The sequence below is a fragment of the Eimeria tenella genome, genomic scaffold, assembly GCF_000499545.2.
Source record: "Eimeria tenella Houghton genomic scaffold, Eth_scaff10, whole genome shotgun sequence".
Lineage (NCBI taxonomy): Eukaryota > Apicomplexa > Conoidasida > Eucoccidiorida > Eimeriidae > Eimeria > Eimeria tenella.
The window spans coordinates 389,898-410,159 of NW_013541458.1; the positions used below are offsets into that span (position 1 = coordinate 389,898).

The window sequence follows — 20,262 nt, forward strand, 5'->3', positions numbered from 1 at the left end:
ACGCATCCCACATCACGTTTATCATGAATTGGACATGTCAGCTTGCTGCTTTTTCCAGTTGTATCAAAGCACAGAGCTGCTCAACACTGGAACATCGCTGTTTTATAGTAACTTCGAAGCTTCCAGCTGAGCGCAGGAGATAAAGCAATTGAGGAAGTGTGTTTGGATTTTCTTGTATTAGGACAAAGTATTCGAGAAGTTCCGTGTGCTTGGAGATATCTTTGTATGAGGATGTGGGAATCTTCCACATGAAAACAGTCTAAGCTTGGTTCAAACGAGGTACTGTTACACAGAAAGGAAAACAAGGGACATCCTTGAAAGCATGCATGTGTGCACGGAGCTCAGCAATCTCGGCGAAATTGTGGAATAGAAATGTCCCAACGGTACGCGTATACGCTTCACCGGAGATAATAAAAGAGAACCAAAATTAATTCTAAAGAAAATTCTTAATGATTAATGTACCCTCAGTCCAACATCACTTTCGAGCCAACGGAATCGGAATTGAGGTGCCGACGCCCAGCGAGTAACCAGAAGAATAAAAGGGAGTGAAGATAGGGAAAAATGAACAACAACAGCTAAAATGTATTCAAATTACACAAGAAACATGTAAAAAAGAATAAAAAATAAATAAAACCGGAAGACAAGCCTCGCGCAGGCGATCAAACCCCACAACTGCATGCGCTGCCTTCTGGTCCTCACCATCACAGCCCCGCCGAATCCAGGTATGTGCGGCGTATAACCGCTTGTAAATGTGTTTGAATTATATCTGTTTTTTGTCCTTTCCCAAGATTGCAACTGCTGTCGGCAGAGGCCTCTCGCCGTAGGCAGTCTTGGGAGCGGCCGCTGCTGCATCTGCAACTGCCAATTTGTCGATTTGCTCTCCCATCTGTACCTCTGCATGCGAAATGGCTCCTCCCACCTCTTCAGAGGACAAGTCCGGGGCCACAGGGGCTGCTGGAGCCCCCTCAGCGGGGGGTTCCTTCGTGCGGCGCGACCAGTTGCTGCAAATAGAAGAAGATGTTCAGAAGCTGTGGGCGCAGGAAAAGCCCTATGAGGTGGATGTCGGTAGGCTGAAGCGTCCCGAGTTCGTGCATGCCTCGGGGGCCCCAGGGGGCCCCGCGACCACGGGGACCCCCGGGGGCCCCCTCGTCAAGAACAAGTTTTTCTGCACGTTTCCTTACCCATACATGAATGGGCTGCTGCACCTGGGCCACGGCTACACCTTATGTCGCGCGGAGTTCCCAGCTCGTTATTTCCGGCTAAGAGGTAAAAATGTGTTGTGGCCTTTTGCGCTGCATTGCACGGGAATGCCAATTCTTGCATGCGCGGACAAACTCAAGAGAGAAATTGAAATGAAAAAGAAACAAGAGCTGCAGGATAAGAAGGCGACTGCAGAGGTGCATTTACAGTAAACCCTAAACCCTTTTCTAATCCCTCTGTGCGGACAGAGAACCCAGCCCTGAGGGTTTAGGGTTTAGGGTCTAGGGTTTAGGGTTTAGGGTTTAGGGTTTTGAGGCCTGAAGCCCAGGGCACATTTATGTTCAGGAGGAACAGGGGCCTTCGGACCCCACAAAGTTCACCAGTGCTAAATCCAAGCTGGTGGCAAAGACCGGAGGTTTGGTGAGGCCCTAAACCCTAAACCCTGAATTTTCTGTCCCTGTCTTCCTATTGAAGCTTGCCGCATGCATGCGTTTGCCGTTTTTGGATTTTAGCATTTCGTGTTCAGGGTTTGTGCGTAAAGGCCCAGCTTCAAACGTTAAGGGTTAAGGGTTTAGGGTTAAGGGTTTAGGGTTTAGGGTTTGGGTACGCAGAAAACCCAGTGGGAGATCATGGCTTCCCTTGGCATTCCTGAGGACAAAATCGCTTGCTTTGCAGACGCAAATTACTGGCTAGACTACTTCCCGCCTAGGTGAGGGTTTGGGGTTTAGGGTTTAGGGTTTAGGTCGCGCACCTATATTAGATTTTAGGGTTCAAGCTGGAGATTCCTGCTGCTGACTTGAGTCGTGGCTGCTGCTCACAGAATCTCCAAGCTTGTCTGAGCCTTCCTATTCGTGTGTGTAGGGTTTAGGGTTTAGGGTTTAGGGTTTTGCGCTGGAATGCCCACGCAGGTGCAAGCGAGACTTGGTGCGTCTGGGCACTGCAGTGGATTGGCGGCGCTGCTTTATAACCACAGACAGAAACCCTTACTATGCAGCTTTTGTCCGCTGGCAGTTCCTCAAGCTCCTGGTAGGCCAAACTCTAAACCCTAAACCCTAAATCCTAATCCATGGCATCTCAGCGGCTCCTCTGGGAGTGTGAGGGCGTCTTCGCCGGCTGCTGTTTATCTCCTGCTGCGCGCTTGGTTGCATGCATCCTATCTCTGCACCAGCCCCCGCTCAGCACTGCCTCAACTGCTGCCGCTGCTGCTGTTGCTGCTGCTGCTGCTGCTGCAGGCTGCGGGGAAGATATCGTTTGGGACGCGCCCCACAGTGATTGGCCGGCGGGAGCTGCAGGCCTGCGCTGACCATGACCGCATGGCTGGGGAAGGTGTGGGGCCCCAGGAGTACACCGTAATAAAGTTGCGAGTGAAGACAGAAGAACTGGATGTTGGCTTCGAGCCCCACGCGCAGCTGCTGCAGCAGTGGCAGCAGCACGCAAACTGCCCTTCTGCAGCGAAGCAAATCTTCCTCGTAGCAGCCACTCTCAGGCCCGAGACCATGTACGGACAAACCAACTGCTACGTGCTTCCCGAAGGAGAGTGAGTCCTGCTGCTGCTGCTGCTGCTGGTGTCGATGCTGCTGCTGATACAACGGCGGTGGCTGCAGGGCTGCAGCAGGGCGTGAGGAGCAACTCATCGTTAGGATGGAGAGTTTAGGGTTTAGGGCCTGGGGGTTTGTTGTTTGCCCAGGTACGGCGTGTATCTTGCTTTTGACAAGTGCCGTGCGAAGTCAGATCCGGAGCAGCAGCAGCAGCAGCAGCAGCAGACGCTGCAGGAGAAGCTAGCAGCAGCAGCAGCAGCGTCGAAAGCTGCGGATACACTCGAACACATTATGACCCGCGAGGATGCGCTTGCGGAATGCAACACAGTTTTTATTTGCTCTCACAGATCAGCCCTCAACATGGCTTACCAGGTGCAAAACCTTTTTTAGGGTTTAGGGTTAAGGGTTTGGGCTGGGCGACTCGCTTTTGACTCGCAGGAACTCAGTGTTGCTCGATTGTCTGGGCTGGCGCTGTGGATGTCTTATGCGCGCTGAGGGTTTAGGGTTTACGCCTAGGGTTTGTGCCCGGCGCGAGCTGAGGGTTTAGGGACGAGGGTTTAGGGTTTAGCGCCCGTGGATTTTGTGGAGTGACCTCTCAGGGGCTGATGCCGCTGGAGTCGATCGGGGATCGATCCCAAGAGCTGCCGCGGCCTCATTGTCTTTTTTCTGTCTCCGGAAAAATGCTTTTGGGGCTGCCCCTCTCTGCTCCTCTTTCAGTCTATCAAACTGTTTACGCCTTGCCCATGCAAACCATATCCCTCGACAAAGGTAAGCAAGCAGCAGCAGCGGCAGCAGCAGCAGTAGCAGCAGCAGCAGCGACAGAGGCACTAGCTGCTGCGGCTTACATGGTGCAAGGGAGGGCGCAGCATGGGCAGCAGCTTACCAGCAGCAGCAGCTGCTGCAGCCGCAGCACGTGCACGCAGCAGACAGGCGATGGCAGTCTCAAAGCCTGAGACAGAGCCTTGAACTCGGCAACCCCAGCAGCAGCAGCAACCGCAGCAACAGCAGCCTCCGCAGCAGCAGCGGCCGCAACAGCAGCAGCGACTGCAGCTGCCGCAGCAAGCAGCTGCAGCTACAGCAGCCACCGCGGTAGCCGCAGCAACATTAGCGACCGCAGCAAAGGCAGTAGCAGGAGCGGCCGCGGGATGCGGAGCAGCCGCAGCAAGAAGCGCGAGCGCCGCAGCAGCAGCAGCAGCAGCGGCAGCGGCAGCAGCAGCAGCGAGGTTGCATCGGTCTTGTTTGCGCAGGAACTGGGGTGGTGACGAGTGTGCCTTCGGACTCGCCGGATGACTTTATTAATTTGGAAACGCTGAAGAACAAAATTGAATTTTTCGCGAAGTCCTTGGGTCTCAAGAAGGAGTGGGTGTTGCCTTTTTCGCCGGTGGAGATAATCGAAGTGCCAGGGTAGGCCAGAAAAGGAAACAGAAATGAATTGGAAACAAAAGATGAATTAAAAATCAAAGAAGAAATGAAAGAGAGAAATTAATCTCAACAAGAAACAGAAGGCCCAAAGGACACAGAGGCACCAGCACCTATTTGTACCTGTGCGAATATGTACTTCAAAAAAATTCACAACTCAACGAGAGTATTAAATAAGTCAACAAACTTGTCAAATATACAGGTCAGAGGATCTATAAAATATACAGGTCAAAAGATGTATAAATACATTAAAAATGCACAAGTCGAAAGATATATAAAACACGCAAGTCTATAAACTTATGAAGTATACAAGTCAATAGGTATACGCAGAATACACGTGTCAAAAGATATGCGAAACATGCATGCCAACACATTTATTAAATCTAAATGTGTATATGTGTGCCCCTTCCTTAACAAAAAGCCACCAGTGCAACTGCAAATGTCTGGGAATAGAATGTGTATTTAGTTTAGAGATGAAGCTGATGCAGCTGCCTCTAGCTCTATGGGAAGACCCATTTATGCATTTAATGTTGAGTGCATATGCATGTGCAAAGCGCATGCATGCAAGGCCACTAAATAACATTTTCTAGAGGTTTTTTTGCAGATGCAGCATTTAAGCCAAAAGCAAAGACGCTTAATAAAGCAATAGCTGACTGAGACTGAGACACGAACGGCTTTGGCTGGCCTTGAGCAGCAGCGGAAGAGGCGAGCGCTGCTGCCTTTACTGCTGCTGCTGCTGCTGCTGCTGCTGCTGTTGCACAGGCTGGGACGTCTGTGCGCGCCGACGCTGTGCAGCCAGCTGGGGGTGGGGGGCCCCAAGGACAGCGCGAAGCTGCAGCAGGCGAAGGAAGAAGCTTACCGGCGCGGGTTCTACGAGGGGGTGCTGGTGGTGGGGCCGTTTGAGGGGCTGAAGGTGCAGGAGGCGAAGCAGCTGGTGCGGCAGCAGCTGCTGCAGCAGGGGCTGGCGTGCGTCTACTTCGAACCGGAGAAGAAAGTGGTGGCCCGCAGCGGCGACGAGTGCGTGGTGGCGCTGCTGCCGCAGTGGTTCATCAGCTACGGGGAGGCGGAGTGGCGGGAGGCGGTGGAGGCGCACCTGACCAGTGGTCACTTCGACCCCCACAGCCCCCAAACTATGCACCAGTTCTCCTTTGTGCTTTCTTGGCTCAAAGAGTGGGCCTGCAGCAGAAGCTACGGACTCGGGACTTTCTTGCCCTGGACCACGGACACTGACGCGCCAGTCCTCATCGAGAGCCTCAGCGACTCCACCATCTACATGGCCTACTACACCGTCGCACACCTCATCCAGGCAAACCCTAAACCCTAAACCCTAAACCCTAGGCGGGGACGGGCTGGCCAACCCGTGCGCCTCAGCCTCCGCCAAGCGACTCAGGGAAGGGTCTTTGCATGCAGCGTCTCGACTTGTGCTGATTTTGTCTTTTATTTTTATTGGCGGTTTTTTACTTCCTTTTTTCTCAGGGAGGAGACATTTACGGGGACACTCCCGGGCCCCTCGGCCTCACGCCCGCAGACCTGACAGAACAATTTTTCGACTACATTTTCCTCCTCAGAGATGAGCCACCCAAAGACACCAAAGTGTCCCTGGAAAACCTTAACGTATGCTGCTGCTGTGCTGCTACTGCTGTGCTGCTGCTGCTGCGCTGCTGTTGCTGCAGCTGCTGCACCGGCTGGGGAAACTGCTCGGTAGCCAAGACTGCCCGGAAACTGTCTTTGCCCCCAAGTGCTGCCTGGGGGCTCCATGTATTCTTCTGCAGCTGCCCCTAAGACAGTTGCTGCTGCTGCTGCTGTGTTGCTGCTGCCGTGCATCAGCTCAAACAACTGAATAGTGAAGACTGCCTGTAGCCGCCGGTTTGTTCTTTCTGCTGCCTCCCTTGCATGCCTTTGTCCTTGTGCATGAGGCTGCATGCAAACGCCTTGGGGCTGCATGCGTTTTCCCCCTTGCAGCTTAGAGTTTGCTCCGCCTTTGTTTGAGTCTGCTGCATGCAGCGGCTGCGCGCGGAGTTTTCTTACTGGTATCCAATGGACCTCCGTGTCAGTGGAAAAGATTTGATTTTCAACCACTTGACCTTTTGCCTTTACTCCCACGCGGCCATTTGGAAAGACAGAGAAGACCTGTGGCCGAGGTCATTCGCTGTTTTGCTGCTGCTGCTGCTGCTGCTGAGCCCGGCGCTGCTGTTGCTGCTGGCCATCATTCTGCGGCAGCGGCGGCTGCAGCGGCAACCGCTGGGCATGCTTCGGACCCTACTCGCGCTGCTGCTGCAGCAACTGCAACAACTGCTGCTGCTGAGAAGCTCCGTCGTCCATGCCGCCGCATTTGCTGCTGCTGCTGCTGCTGCTGTTTGTTCAGGGGGTTCGCCTGCAACGGCATGGTGCTGGTTGACGCCGAAAAGATGAGCAAAAGTACTGGCAACTTTTTGACTCTTGAAGAATCCATAAAACAATTTTCAGCCGACGCCACCCGCATTGCCTTTGCAGACGCAGGTAATGCCTGGAGAGGCTGCTGCTGCTGTTGCTGCTGCCTTGAGTGGTGTGCAGCTGTTGCTGCTGCTTCTCGTGTTGCTGCAGCAGCAGCTGCTGCTGCAGCTCCTGCAGCCACAGGCTGGCTGTCTTCTTTGTTCTGACTCCTTCGTGGTTCCAGCTAACGAGCTGTCTAGACGCCGCGGCCTGCAAGCCGAACTATTTGGCGCCATTTTTTCCGGAAAGAGACCAAAAGATTCTTTTTGTTTTTTCTTTTTTGCTGCTGCTGCAGGAGACTCTCTAGATGACGCAAACTTCCAAAGGGAGACAGCCAACAGCGCCATCACTAGACTTTTCCTCCTCAAGAACCTCGCAATGGATTTCGCTGAGCAGAAGATCGAGCTCAGAGAGGGTGAACGCAAACCCTCGACTCTTCCTAAACCCTTCTGTCTAGACCCTCGCTAAACCCTCGCTAGATCCTAAACCCTAAACCCTTGTCGTCGCAGGGAGCGGCATCGGAGCCGAGTCCTCCCTGTGCGGCGCCGCGGCTGTCCTTTATTTTCCAGGGTTGCGACTTTGACTGCAGGGCTAGGAGCCTAGGGTTTAGGGTTTAGGGTTTAGGGTTTGGGTTTGTGTGCACATCTGTGAAGGCCCCATGACGGCTGCGGACCTGCTGTTTAGGAACGAAATTGGCCTCTGCGTCAAAGCAGCAGCAGCAGGCTATGAAGATCTTCAATTTAGAGAAGCTTTAAAAGCTTCTTTTTATGAATTGGCAAACAAACGCGACCTGTACAGACAGCTGGTGGACAAGGACAAAATGCACAAAGAACTCCTCAGCACCTGGCTGGGTAGCGCAAACCCTAGACCTTCGCGAAACCCCAAACCCTAGACCCTCGCGAAACCCCAAACCCTAAACCCTCGCGAAACTCTAAACCCTAGACCCCCACGGCTGAAGCAACCAGTTCGCCGGCAGCAGCCGTCTGGCGCTCTGAAATTAGGCGTGAGAGGCTCAGGGCCCATTCCTAAGGTTTGGGCTTGATGTGGGGCTTCGGCCGGGGGTTTAGGGTTTAGGGTTTAGGGTTTGTTGGCTTGCCGCAGAGGTGCAAGCCGTCATTCTCTCGCCCATCGCGCCCCACATCAGCGAATACATTTGGAGTTTTGTCTTGAAGAAAAAAGGTCTTGTGGCGGACGCGGATTGGCCTGAGCTGCCCTATGACGCAGTGCTGCACCGGTGAGGGTTTAGGGTTTGCTAGGGTTTGCGGCGGCACCTGTGCAAACCCTAGCTAGCCTCAGCCCGAAACCCCAGGCCCCCAAACCCTCAGGCACTATGGTTTATGGCTTGTGTTCAGAAAGTTCGAGATTTTGTTCTCCGCCGTTGAGGAGTTCCGGCGCTGCAGGGACAAAATGCTGCAGGCAGCAGCAGGTGGCAGGAAGAAGGGCAAGCAGCAGCAGCAGCAACAGCAGCAGCAGCAGCAGGCCCCGCAGCTCACGCACGCAGTTGTCTACGTTGCCAAGTGAGCCAGTCTCTTGTATAGCGCCAGCACCAGCTGGTGCTGCTGCTTTTGCTGCTGCTGCGTTTGCTGCTACTGCAGCGTGCACCCCTAGCTTGATGTGTGCATCTCACACCATTGCATGCATTTTTCTTGCCCTTATTGTCTTCTTCCATTTTTGATTTATATATTCATTTCAAAAAGGATATTAATATCATTTTTGTTTCTTTTTGACTCAGAGAATACAACCCGCTGCAGCAGCAGGTGCTGACCGTGCTGCAGCGAATCCCCCTTGTCAAGGGCCCCCAGGGCGAAATGGAGGCCCCCCCGGACTTCATGGATTATCTCAAGGGGGCCCCTGAGCTTCAGGAAATGGACAAGAACCAAAAGAAGGACGCAATGGCCTTTGCTTCGTATCAGATGCGGGTAAGACGCCCTAAACCCTAAACCCTAAACCCTTCTACACCACGTAAACCCTAAACCATGAGCCCTAAACCCTTCTACAGCACTTGCCGCGCATGTGGCCTTTGCCATGGCCCGACTGGCAACAGAAAACCGTGAGATAGACTGGGCCTGTCTTGGCTTCGCCGGCTGGGGTTTAGGGTTTGCGGCTGCAGCTTAGGGCTAGGGTTTAGGGTTTGGGGTTTGTGTTTGTTGCCTCAGGATGAGCTAAAGGCTTGTGGACCCTCTGCGCTGAACTTGCGTCTACCCTTTAGCGAAATAGAACTGCTGGAGACCCACAAGCAGTTCCTGCTGAGCGCACTGGATCTGAAGTGTAAGCTGCCCCTCCTAAACACTAAACCCTAAACCCTAAAGGCTAAACCCTCATCAAGCTGTAGACTCTGCGTGCCCCCTTAAGCTCCGTCGTAAAACCTTTTTCCCGCAATTAATCTGTTTCAGCGGGAGTCTCAAACCCTGGTGACGCTGTTTTGAGTCGGCTCGAAGGGTTTAGGGTTTAGGGTTTAGGGTTTAGCCGAGAGGCAAACGGCAGCCCTCCAGCTAAGGGCTGGCAGATTGGCGCTTGCGTGTTGGCCACTGCATGCGGCGAATGGCATTGGGTTTCTGCTGCTAAATGATTTAGTTGGATTTCTTTATTTTTGTGTTTTTTCTGCTGCTGCTGCTGCTGTTCTTTTTTGCTTTTGCTGCTGCAGCAATTGAATTCAGAAACGCCGACGACCCCAGCCCAGCAGACAACTCAAACTGCCGGGCCCAAGCGAAGCCCGCAAAACCCTCAATATTTTTCGCTGCTGCTGCATGCAGCTAGAAGTGGGCCCCCCCCTTGCCTTTAAAGGGGCTCACCGAGAGCGTAAAAGGGCCCCTAGGGGGGCCCCCCTGGGGCCGTTCGAGGGCTTCCGGGGGGGCCCCCAAAATTGCCCCTACGGGGACCTCCAGGGGCCCCCTACAGGGGCCCCCAAAGCAGCTGCGCAATGCCACTACATTCAGTACCCTTTTTGTGGCCCCCATAGGGGCCCCGTAGGACTTAATTGACCCAGAGCTTTTAATTGCTGCAGGGGCGGCAAAAGGGGCCCCTCTGAGGCTTCTTGTGGCCTGTGGCAGATATGTGAGTTTGGGGGGGTAGGGATTTTTAGAAAGGGAATATGACACTTAAGGGTTTAGGGTTTAGGGTTTAGTGGAGCCGGCTCGACACCCTAACGTAAACCCTCGACACAGTTGGTTTTTCTCATTTTGTTCAGGCCGCTCACGTTGCCTGCACTATAGGTAGGGTTTAGGGTTTAGGGTTTTGCCGTATTGTTTCGAGTTTTTGTCCAAAGCCTTGAGATAGAGGCACGCGCAGCAGCAGCAGCTGCTGCAGCCGCTCACGTTGCACGTTGCCTGCACCATAGGTAGGGTTTAGGGTTTAGGGTTTAGGGTTTTGCCGTATTATTTCGAGTTTTTGTCCAAAGCCTCGAGATAGAGGCACGAGCAGCAGCAGCAGCTGCTGCAGCAAGGACTCTCATTCGTTTTCCTTCTCGCTGCTTTTGTCTCCCTGCTTGTCTGCCGCTGCTGCTGCTGCTTCAGCAACACGCAACGCTGTATCAGCTGTCATCCGCCGCAGCCGCTGCTGCTCTCGTGCAGCAGCAGCAGCAGCAGCAGTCGCGCGGCGGGGCGCAATGCTGCTGTCTAGAGCTGCAAGGGAAGCGCGGTGGCTCCGCAGCGCGGCAGCAGCAGCAGCGGCTGCTGCTGCTGCTGCTTCATCCTTGCTTCCTGTTGAGGATGAAACGAGGGACCTCCGTGCTGCTGTTGCTGCTGCAGCAGCTGCTACTGCTGCCTCCCTGTCATGCTCTGTGAAGGCGAGAGACTTGCGAGCTACTGCTGCTGCTGCTGCTGCTGCTGCTGCTTTGTCATCTTCGCCTGCTGCTAAGAACTTCCTCACTTCTGCTGTTGAGAGAGAACGGCCCCTAGACGCTTTCCGCAGCAGCAGCTCTTCCTGGCGCAGCAGCAGCAGCTGCTGCTGCTCCGCCTGTTCCTGATGCAGCAGGTTCAGTTGCTGCTGCAGCAGCTGCTGCTGCACGGTGGTTTTCCTGCTGTTTCTGCGCCCCGCAGCTGCGTCTTCAGCAGCAGCAGACGCAACTGCTTCAGCAGCAGCAGCAGCAGCAGCTCCCCTGGCAGCAGCAGCAGCAGCAGGCGACCCTGGGCCGAAAAAGAGGATGTTGCGTCTAAGGAAGTAACCACCAACGGCAGCAGAAATGTAAGACAGCAAGGCAAGAAGATATATCCCCAGCTGCGCAGAAGCACTGACAAGCTGCTGCTGCAGCCGCAGCTGCTGCTCCTGTGCTGCAGCAGATTCAAAAGGGTCTAAATTGGAAAGCCGCTTCTTAACAGACTTCACATTGTAGACAGAGAGAACCACCAAGAGCAGCTGCAGCAGCGCCAGCAGCACAGCGAGCGCCGCGTACACGCTGGCGCCGCGCCAGTCTGCAGCAGCAACAGCAGCAGCAACAGCAGCAGCAAACGGTTGAAGGCAGCAGGAGCCACACGCAGAAGCCCCAGAAGCAGCCAGATGAGTGAGAACAGGCGCAGCAGCAGCCAGACAGAAACGGCTACAGCACACTTTCAGGGGCCCAGCTTCAGCAGCAGAAGCAGCAGCAGCAGCATCTGCTGCTGCTGCTGCTGCTGCTTCAGCAGAAGCAAGCAAAACAGCAGCAACACCAACTCAGCCAGGACACCATCCGAAGTGCGGCAGCAGCAACAGCCACAGCAGCAGCACTGGCAGCAGCAACAAAAGCAACGGCAGACCCCTTTTGAGAGTGGCAGAAGCTCCAAAAAAAGCTATACAAGCAGCCGAAATGATCTCGAGAGCAGCAGAAGCAAAGTCAATGGCTTCTTCTGCTGCTACTATCCCTAATACGAACAAAGTGAAGGAAAGCAAGCAGCACCACACGACCAAAAAGAGAGAAATGCGGACGGAGTTTCGAAGTCTAGAAGGCTCCCGCACCCAGGCCTTGGGTACGGGCAAAGCAGTTGCTGCTGCTGCTGCTGCTGCTGCTGCTGCGGAGGACGAGGAGGAATTGCTGCTGTTGCTGCTGGTGTCGTGCTTGGGGGAGGCCAGTAACGCAGATGAGACCTCGCCGTCAGAGTCCACAGCGGCGAACGCTACAGACGGCTTTGCTGCTGCTGCTGCTGCTGCTTTGGCCGCGGCGCCTCCACCGCCTGCAGCAGCAGCAGCAGCAGCAGCATCAACTGATTGACGAGACGACGCAACAGAGTCTCGTCTGATTTTTATCTCGAAAGAATCCCCAGGGTCCTCTGCACCCTCATGCTGCTCCATTGGAGGGAAACTCCATACGGGATGCAACCCTAACTAAGCACTAAACCCTAAACTCTGCCAAACCAGAAAGCGTTTCAAACCCTAAACCCTAAGAAGCAGTAAACCCTAAACCCTGGAGCCTGGATACCCCGTAACCCTAAACCCCAGCTAGCGATACGCTGCGCTCCCTCAGAAGCCGTATTTGGGAACCAAACCCCAGTGAGCCTCAACCCTAAACCCTAGACCCTAGACCCTAAACCCTAAACACTAAACCCTGGAGAGCTCTGAACGCTAAATCCCTGTGAGTTTCTCTCTTTTACTGTGATGACAAAATGGTAAGTAAACTAATGGGAAAAGTTTAAAGCTGGCCTGTACGTACACCCCAAGACGACGCAGGCACAGCTAGAGCCAGAGAGGCACTGGCGGCCAAACCCTAAACCCTAAACCCTAAGCCCTAGCTCTTTTCTTAATGCTCCACTCTCTAAAAAAGAACAAAGAAAATGGAAAATAAATGTTTTCTTGTTTAAAGCAACTCCTCCCCTTCTGGCCCCGCCGATGCAGCTCATATGACCTCCCAGACCTTGGGGCCCCAGAGAGCTTAGCAAACCCTAAACCCTAAACCCTCGACCCCCAAACCGTAAAACCTAAATCATTACAAATATAATTTGACTATTGAAGCAATTTATGAATAGTTGAAAAGCTCAGATATTGTCAAAAGTGCAGCAAATGCAGCGCTGCAACAGGTGACCTCAGGGGCTACACGGCAGTCTCAGAGTCTAAACCCTGAAATGGAAACTGCAATTCCTAGAAAACCCTAAACCCTTAAAATTCCTGAAGCCTGAGAAGATCCTAAACCCTCGAAGTCCCTAAACCCTGAAGAGGTTATAAACCCCAGAAACCCCCAAACTCTGAACCGAGTGCCAGACCTAACGCTGATTGTAGAGCCTAGAAACCCCCAAACCCCGGAATAACAGTAAACCCTAGAAGCCACCAAAGACTAAAACGCAGAGTGGAAACTCTAGGAAAACCCTAGATGCTTCATGAATTGCGAACCCTTGAAAACCCTCTGCGCGCCGCTTCAACTGTAAAACCTAGAAACTCCAAACCCTCAAACTTCAGCAAACCCTAGGGGCCCTCACACTCTACCATGTAAAATAAAGACCCTAGAAACGTCAAACCCTCAAAATATGCAGAGAACTCTGAAGGCTCCGAACCCCTAGACACCCACCCTAAACCGTAGAAACTCCTAAACCCTAAAATGGCTGCTAAGCCCACGGCAACTCCTAAACCCTGAAGAGGCTGTTAAGCTCAGGGTCACTTGTTGCAAAATAATTCAACTTCAGTCTTTTTGGCGTCCGTCGCCGCAAATTGAATCATTAAAAGCGCAAATACGTCATTGTTCCTTGACAAGGAAACCTAAACCCTAAACCCTAAACCCTAAACCCTCTTTCTGAGCCACACGCCGTAGCTGCTAACCCATCCGGCCGAGCGCGGCCCTCTCTGCGCAGCAGCGGCTACCCCGAAACCCTAAACCCCAAGCCCTCAACCCTAAACCCTAACTCCGGCCAATTCGAGGGGCAAATGCATCTGTAGTGCTTTGCTGCTCCCTCTTAATCACCCAAACCACTGAAGGTCCTCATAAAGGCCTTCGAAGAACTGCTTGGGGGCCCCCAAGGGGCCCCTGAAGAGCTCGCCAAGGGCCCCATAGGGGCCCCTAACGAGCCCAGTAAAGGGCCCTTGAGGGGCCCTAAATCAAATAATTAAGTACCTCCGAGGGGCCCCTGATGAGCTGATTGGGGGCCCCTGAGGGGCCCCAACCGAGCTGACTGGAAGCCCCTTGGGGAGCTCAATGAGGCCAGGGGCCCCCTAAGGGCCCCCAACCCCGTAGGGGCCCCCTAGGTGCCCCCCACCGCTCCCACATAGAACCCCTAGAGGCCCGCTGGCGGCCCCTAGGGACATCCTGGGGGGCCCCTAGAGGCATTCTCGGGGCGCCCTATAGGCCCCGAAGATGCGGGGCCCCCTGGGGCCCCCTGAGGGCCCCCTAGGGGCCCCGTGGGGGCTCCCGTCAGCGCTTGATGCGGGTGCAGGTGCACTCGAAGAGCAAGTCTGCATTGGGGGGGATGCTGGGGGGGGCCCCCCGCTTGCCGTAGCCCAGGGCACTGGGGATGGAGATCCTTCGGGTCTCTCCAACTCTGCATCCAAGGAGGCCCAACTCGAGGCCCTTTATGACTTCGTGGGCCCCCACGCAGAAAGTAATTTTGCCCTTGTCGAAGCAGTGGCGGTTCTTCAGCAAAAGTCCTTTGTACTGAATCGTTACGTTGCAGCCCCGCTCGCACCGGGGGGGCCCCCCGGGGGCCCCCGTCCGCAGCACCGTGAACTCCACCCCGCTCGGCAGCCGGTACACGTCGCCCGCACGCACTTCGTCGCTGCCCTGCTGCTGCTGCTGCTTCTGCTGCTGTTGCTGCTGCTGCTGCTGGGAGAGGGGCGGCGGACGCTGCTGCGGCTTGTGAGCCTTCTGCCCGCTCAGCTGCTCAACCAGGGACGGAGTCCGTTTAGTCTCTGGCGCCAGCTCTAGCTGCAAGGATCTTTTCTGCTGCTGCTGCGGCTGCTGCTGCTGCTGCTGCTGCTTGAGCAGCTTCTGCTGTCTGTAAAGCTGCTCATCGACGAGCTTAGGGACTTCGTCCGCGTCGGCCTCGACCCTCCGCTTCCTCTTGATGCTGCTGCTGCTGCAGTCGTTGCTGCAGCAGCTGCAGTCGTCTGCGGGGCGGGGCACGAGGGCCCCCGCCAGCTGCACTGCCCAGCCTGTCTTGCTGCTGGCCTTTGCTGCTGCTTCCAGCCAAAACTCTGTGTCTTCCTGCAGCAGAAACAACATTCAGACGTTTTCGAATTTGTTTTCGTTTTCTTTGCTTTTCTAAACAAAAAAGTTGCAAGAAAATAAAATCTAATTATGCATTGCAAGCCAAACATGTCTTCGAGTCTTTCCGCCCACAAGTGCTGATTTGCGGGCCTGTCAGGTGTACGTACACCTCAACGCCCAACTGCATGCATTAAGAAAACTATTTCTTCGCGAAGTTTCACGCAGATGGGATCTTTGGCAAAAAGCAGCAAAAGTGAAGCATTATGTGCATGCAGAGTAGTAATACAACAGAAATTTATTTTAAAAATGAATTAAATCCACCTTCTAATTATTGTGAAATGTAAACTGCACCTATAAGTCTAGATACTCCAGGAATGCAGCACGCGGCGCTGCTGCGTCTGCTGCAGCAGCTCGACTTCGGAGCAGCAGCGCGGGTGAATATTGTACAAATAAATCCATAAATAAAAATAAATATAAATAAATGCATTTCATTGGAGTCCAGACTCTCTGCACCTTCGCTGCTACTAAAAGGCGCGTGCGGAGGTACACATACACCGCAGTGAAAGTGCAGGATGGCGCAAGTTTCGCATGTTTAAATGTTACAGATACATATTTATTCATATATATTTATATATATAAACAAACATATATTAAATATATTAAAAACAAATAAATATATGTAAATGCAAAGTAGAGCTTACCCACATGCATAAATACATCAGAACACAGAAGCGCTATGATGCACTGTGCTGTATAGGCAGCAGCCGCACATGCATGCTACATAAGCAGCAGCAGCAGCAGCAGCACGAATAGGCGCGGCATCAGCAGCGGCAGGAGCAGCACGAATAGGCGCAGCAGCAGCAGCAGCGTGTCACTGCAGCACGAGCTTGAGCCGCAGCAGCAGCACCGGAGTCACGAGAAACCGCAGCAGCAATAGCAGAAATGACAAATGCTGCAGCAAGGCAAACAGCAAGAAGCAGAAGCAGCAGCAGCAACAGCAGCAGCAGCAGAAACTCACTGAAATTACAATCCTAATGGGCTGTCTGAACTCTCCGATCCTGGCTATGGGGGCCCTCACCACCTTGGCCGTCCGCATCATCAGGACCCAGGAAGGGGCCTCCCGCTGCTGCTGCTGCTGCTGTTGCTGCTGCTGCTGCTTCTTCTGTTTCTGCTGCTGCAGCTGCTGCAGGTAGATGGGACAGACGGGAACTGCCGCAGCTAAGTGAAGGATCCCTTCGTGGGATCGATAGTGGAGTCGATCCCCATTTAAGGTCAGCAGGCCTCCTGCAGCAGCAGCAGCAGCAGCAATACGATTTGCAGCAGCAGGAACATAGTGGCTCGATCTTCTGCACTCACGTAGAGAGGTGCAGCACCAACAGCAGCAGCAGCAGCAGCAGCAGTGCCTTACCCCAGAAAGCCATTGTATTAACAGTGAATAGAAATAGCCCCTGAGGCTTCAAACAAAGACTTGAGGGATTTAGGGTTTAGAGCCTAGGGTTTAGGGTTTGGAGGGTTTGCCTCAGCGCGCCCTTGAACTCGAGAGCAGACGATGAGGGTTTAGGGTTTGCTGCTCCTAAACTCGGCAAAAATCTAAAACCCTAGCTTTCAGGGTTTAGGGTTTGCCTTCAGCATTTAGGGTCTAGGGTTTAGGGTTTACAGCTGGGCGCTCGCTCTGCACTGTTGAGACACTAGACCACCTGTGGGACCCGAGTGCATGCGGCCCCGATTAGCGGATTAGGGTTTAGGGTTTAGGGTTTAGGGTTTAGGGAGCCCCATTGAAATATAAAAATAACGGAGTCAGGCCCGCGTTTCTATTGCAGCGGAGGCGTCTGCAGCAGCAGCAGCAGGAGCAGCAGCAGCAACCGCAGCATCCCACGGGGCCCCACACTCGACTAGCGGCACAGCAGCACAGCAGCACCAGCTGCAGCAGCAGCAGTTCTGTGGATTCTCTGGACGTTGCTGTTGCTGCTGCCGCTGCTGCTGCACATACACTTAAGACGGCCCCAGTCATCGGGGCCTCCAGCTGCTGTTGCTGTTGCTGCTGCTGCTGTTCTCGCCGTTTCTCAGTGAAAATCAGCAGCAAATGGGCCCCACAGCTGCAGCCTCTGGCTGCCTATCAGCAGCAGCGGCTGCTGCTGCGGCAGCCGCAGCTACACGGCCGTTTGCAGCAGCAGCAGCAGCAGCAGCATGCAGCCAAAGAGCCCAAAGAGCCGCCACTGCGGCAGCTGCTGCAGTAAAACTGAGCCAAAGCAGCAGCAGCAGCTGCTGCTGCATGCAGCGTGGGCTCTGCAGCGGTGCAATGGCTTGCTGGAGCCACCAGCTTCAGGCACACCGTAGGCGCAGCAGCAGCAGCATCTGCAGCAGCAACTGCAGCAGCATGCGGTACTTCTGCTGCCCGCTCAGTACAGCAGCAGCTAGCGGTCAGCTGCAACCCCAGCAGCAGCAGCAGCTGCTGCTGCAACAGCCGGAAGCAGCAGCAGCCTCCAGCAGCAGCGACGCTGCACCAGCCCCTCGCCAAGACCAGCACCAGCCCGCGCAGCAGCCCCAGCTCCAGCAGCAGCAGCAGCAGCACGACCAGCAGCAGCAGCAGCAGCAGCAGGACTATCTGTATGACGCAGAAGAAGAAGTGCTAAGCCCCGAGCAACGCCAAGAGAAAGAGCGGCTTATTAAACTCTTGGCGAAGAAGCTGGCGGGGCCCTTAGCAGACGCAGACGGCTGCGTTCCCACAGGCAAACCTTAAACCCTAAACCCTAAACCCTCGAGCAGCGGTCAGAAGCTCGCAGCAGAGGCCCTTGCGAGACTCGGTTTGTGATGACGCAGAGTCTAGGGTTTGCGAGTTGAGCTTTTGGGTTTCGGCATTAACGGTTTGGGCGCTGCCAGAAGCAAGGGTTTAGGGTTTAATGCTTCACGCTTCAAATTTAGGGTTTAGGGTTTAGGGTTTAGGGCTAAGGGTTCAAGTTCCAGGCTGCGGTTTGAGGTCCAGGGCACAGGCAGAGCCTGTCGAATTCGGGAATCCATTCCGAGGGTTGCGGGTCCCAGGCTTCAGGGAAGAACCTAGGGTTTACGATTTAGGATTTAGAGTTTAGGGTTTAGGGTTTAGGGTTTAGGATTTGGGGTTTGCGCAGGGTCTGCGCGGCCGGTGGCGATAGAAGTGGACGGGCCTTCGCACTTCTATAGCGGCACTGAACAGTACACTTCTTACACGAAGTTGAAGCACCGGCTTTTGACTCGAATGGGGTTTAAAGTGCTGCACGTTCCTTACTTCGAGTGGCGCCGCCTGCGGCAAGAAACCCTAAACCCTAAACCCTAAACCCTAGACCCTAAACCCTACGCGCTAAGCGGGGGCTGCGGGCTGCAAGACGCACAGCGCGCCGGCAGCCCGTGACAGCAGGGGGTGGCTGCGCAGGCGCAGTAGCTGCTCGCAGTGGGGTCTGCACGAAGGTTTAAGGTTTAGGGTTTAGGGTTTAGGGTTTGCGATGCGGCTGCAGGGGGCAACGGGAGCGAGAGGAGTACATGAAAAAGAAACTGCAGGAGGAACCCTCGGAGTGGCTAGACCCTCAAGATGAGGCCTTCTACAACCAAAGAATGGGGGTAGGCAGCTACGGCTTAGGGCTTAGGGTTTAGGGTTTAGGGTTTAGGGTTTGGGGTTTGAAGAATGGGCCCAGATATTTGCGTTTTGGGTTGCGTGTGCTCTCCTGCGAGCAGCTGCTGCAGCAGCAGTACCAACAGGAGCTGCAGCGGCAGGCAGCAACTTCCCAGCAGCAGCAGCAGCAGCAGCAGCCGCAGCAGCAGCAACACCAGCAGCAAGATGGCCCCCAGCCCCAAGAGGGGCCACAGCAACCGTGCAGCGTAGCCCAGCAGCAGCAGCAGCAGCAGTGGCAGCAACAGCGGCCACAGTGGCCGCAGCAGCCGCAGCAACAGCAGCAGGAGCCGCAGCAACAACAGTGGGAGCAGCAGCAACCTTCACAGTGGCAGCAGCAGCAGCAACCGCAGTGGCAGCAGCAGCAGCCGCAGCAGCAGCAACAGCAGTGGCAGCAACAGCAGCAACCGCAGTGGCAGCAACAGCAGCAGCAACCGCATTGGCAGCCACAGCAGCAGTGGCAGCAGCAGCCACAATGGCCGCAGCAGCAGTGGCAACAGCAACAGCCACAGCAGCAGTGGCCACAGCAGCAGCCACAGCAGCAGTGGCAACAGCAACAGCAGCAACCGCAGTGGCAACAGCAGCAGCAGCAACCGCAGTGGCAACAGCAACCGCAGCAACCGCAGTGGCAACAGCAACAGCCACAGCAGCAGTGGCAGCAGCAGCAGCCACAGCAACAGTGGCAGCAGCAGCAGCCACAGCAACAGTGGCAGCAGCAGCAGCCACAGCAACAGTGGCAGCAATTCCCACAGCCTCAGTGGCAGCAGCTGCAGCAGCCACAGCAGCAGTGGCAGCAGCAGCCGCAGTGGCAGCCGCAGCAGCCACAGCAGCAGTGGCAGCCGCAGCAGCCGCAGCAGCAGTGGCAGCAGCAGCAGCAGCCTTGGCAACAGCCTCAGCAGTGGCAGCAGCAGCAGGGCAGCACATGGGACACCCAGCAAGCCTACCAGCAGCAGTCTTGGCCGCAGCAGCAGCAGGAACACCCCCAGCAGCAGCATGAGCAGCAAGAGCCGCAGCAGCAACAGCAGGCAGCCGCCGCAGCTGAGCTGCCGCAGCAGGACGGCGCAGGCTCAGCTGACAACGCATCAGCGCCGCTGCAGCAACAGAACTAGCAGCAGCAGCAGCAGCAGCAGCAAGGTCAGTAAAGGCTGGAACAAAACCTGTTGCGGGTTTTTTCAGCGAAATGCACGTGCAGCAGCTGCTGCTGCTTCTGCTTTTGCTGCAGCAGGTGTTGCTGCAGCAGAGCTGCAGCAGCAGCTCCTGCTGCTGCTGCAGCAACACCTGCAGCAGCAGCGGGGACAGCAGCAGAACAGCCCTCCGTATATTCAAATTGCAAAAGCTTATAAGGCCCAGTACTTCAAAGGGCCCCACGAGGCCTCACAGGGCCCCCCAAGCTGGGGGTCCCCAGGGGCCCCCTTAAGGGTCCACGGCCTTAAGGGGCCCCCAGGGGGCCCCTAGAGGCCGTGGACCCTTAAGGGGGCCCCAGACCCTTTCTATGTAGCCTCAAGAGGGGCCCTTGGGCGAGCTGCTGCACGGGGAGGGATGTTGTGCTGCTGCAGCTTCTGCCGCTGCTGGAGCTGCAGCTGCTGCTGCAACTGCTACAGCTGCTGCTGCAGTGGCAGCAGCAGCAGTGGCACCTGCAGCAGCAGCAGCAGCAGCAGCAGGGACTCCAGAAGGCGCCCTTGGCTATCATAGGGCCCTCCAGCGCAGCTGTGAGTTGTTCGCCACCTGCTGGTTACGTGGATCCATTCTGCTGTACCTATGAGGGTTTAGGGTTTAGTGCTTAGGGTTTAGGGTTTAGTGCTTGGGGTTTAGGGTTTAGGGTTTAGGGTTTAGGGTTCAGACAAGGACGCCGGACCACTCTCGCTCTAAACCCTCGCAGCTACTGAGCTGGGGGC

At 55.0% G+C, this 20,262-nt stretch overlaps 4 protein-coding genes across 4 annotated transcripts; 2 read left to right on the forward strand and 2 right to left on the reverse strand.

Annotated features, from left to right (window-relative positions):
- Nucleotides 1–905: 905 nt before the first annotated feature.
- Nucleotides 906–9,386, forward strand: ETH_00013185 (leucyl-tRNA synthetase, putative; the record flags this gene model as incomplete). The annotated part of the gene is made up of 19 exons (XM_013372563.1): nt 906–1,397; nt 1,546–1,620; nt 1,812–1,909; nt 2,109–2,226; nt 2,433–2,737; nt 2,888–3,110; nt 3,338–3,506; nt 3,986–4,142; nt 4,920–5,445; nt 5,634–5,771; nt 6,162–6,298; nt 6,523–6,656; nt 6,925–7,044; nt 7,283–7,480; nt 7,731–7,863; nt 7,982–8,146; nt 8,362–8,548; nt 8,786–8,897; nt 9,274–9,386. The coding sequence occupies 19 exons, from the start codon at nt 906–908 to the stop codon at nt 9,384–9,386; spliced, it is 3,600 nt and encodes a 1,199-aa protein (XP_013228017.1).
- A 690-nt stretch (nt 9,387–10,076) lies between these two features.
- Nucleotides 10,077–11,891, reverse strand: ETH_00013190 (uncharacterized protein; the record flags this gene model as incomplete). The annotated part of the gene is made up of 2 exons (XM_013372564.1): nt 10,077–11,038; nt 11,360–11,891. The coding sequence occupies 2 exons, from the start codon at nt 11,889–11,891 to the stop codon at nt 10,077–10,079; spliced, it is 1,494 nt and encodes a 497-aa protein (XP_013228018.1).
- A 2,044-nt stretch (nt 11,892–13,935) lies between these two features.
- Nucleotides 13,936–16,148, reverse strand: ETH_00013195 (FK506-binding nuclear protein, putative; the record flags this gene model as incomplete). The annotated part of the gene is made up of 3 exons (XM_013372565.1): nt 13,936–14,724; nt 15,746–16,011; nt 16,136–16,148. 3 exons carry the CDS (start codon nt 16,146–16,148, stop codon nt 13,936–13,938), a joined length of 1,068 nt encoding a protein of 355 aa, XP_013228019.1.
- An 878-nt stretch (nt 16,149–17,026) lies between these two features.
- On the forward strand, nt 17,027–19,476 carry ETH_00013200 (uncharacterized protein; the record flags this gene model as incomplete). Its single annotated transcript, XM_013372566.1, has 4 exons — nt 17,027–17,456; nt 17,853–18,009; nt 18,216–18,318; nt 18,433–19,476. The coding sequence occupies 4 exons, from the start codon at nt 17,027–17,029 to the stop codon at nt 19,474–19,476; spliced, it is 1,734 nt and encodes a 577-aa protein (XP_013228020.1).
- Between the last annotated feature and the right edge of the window lie 786 nt (nt 19,477–20,262).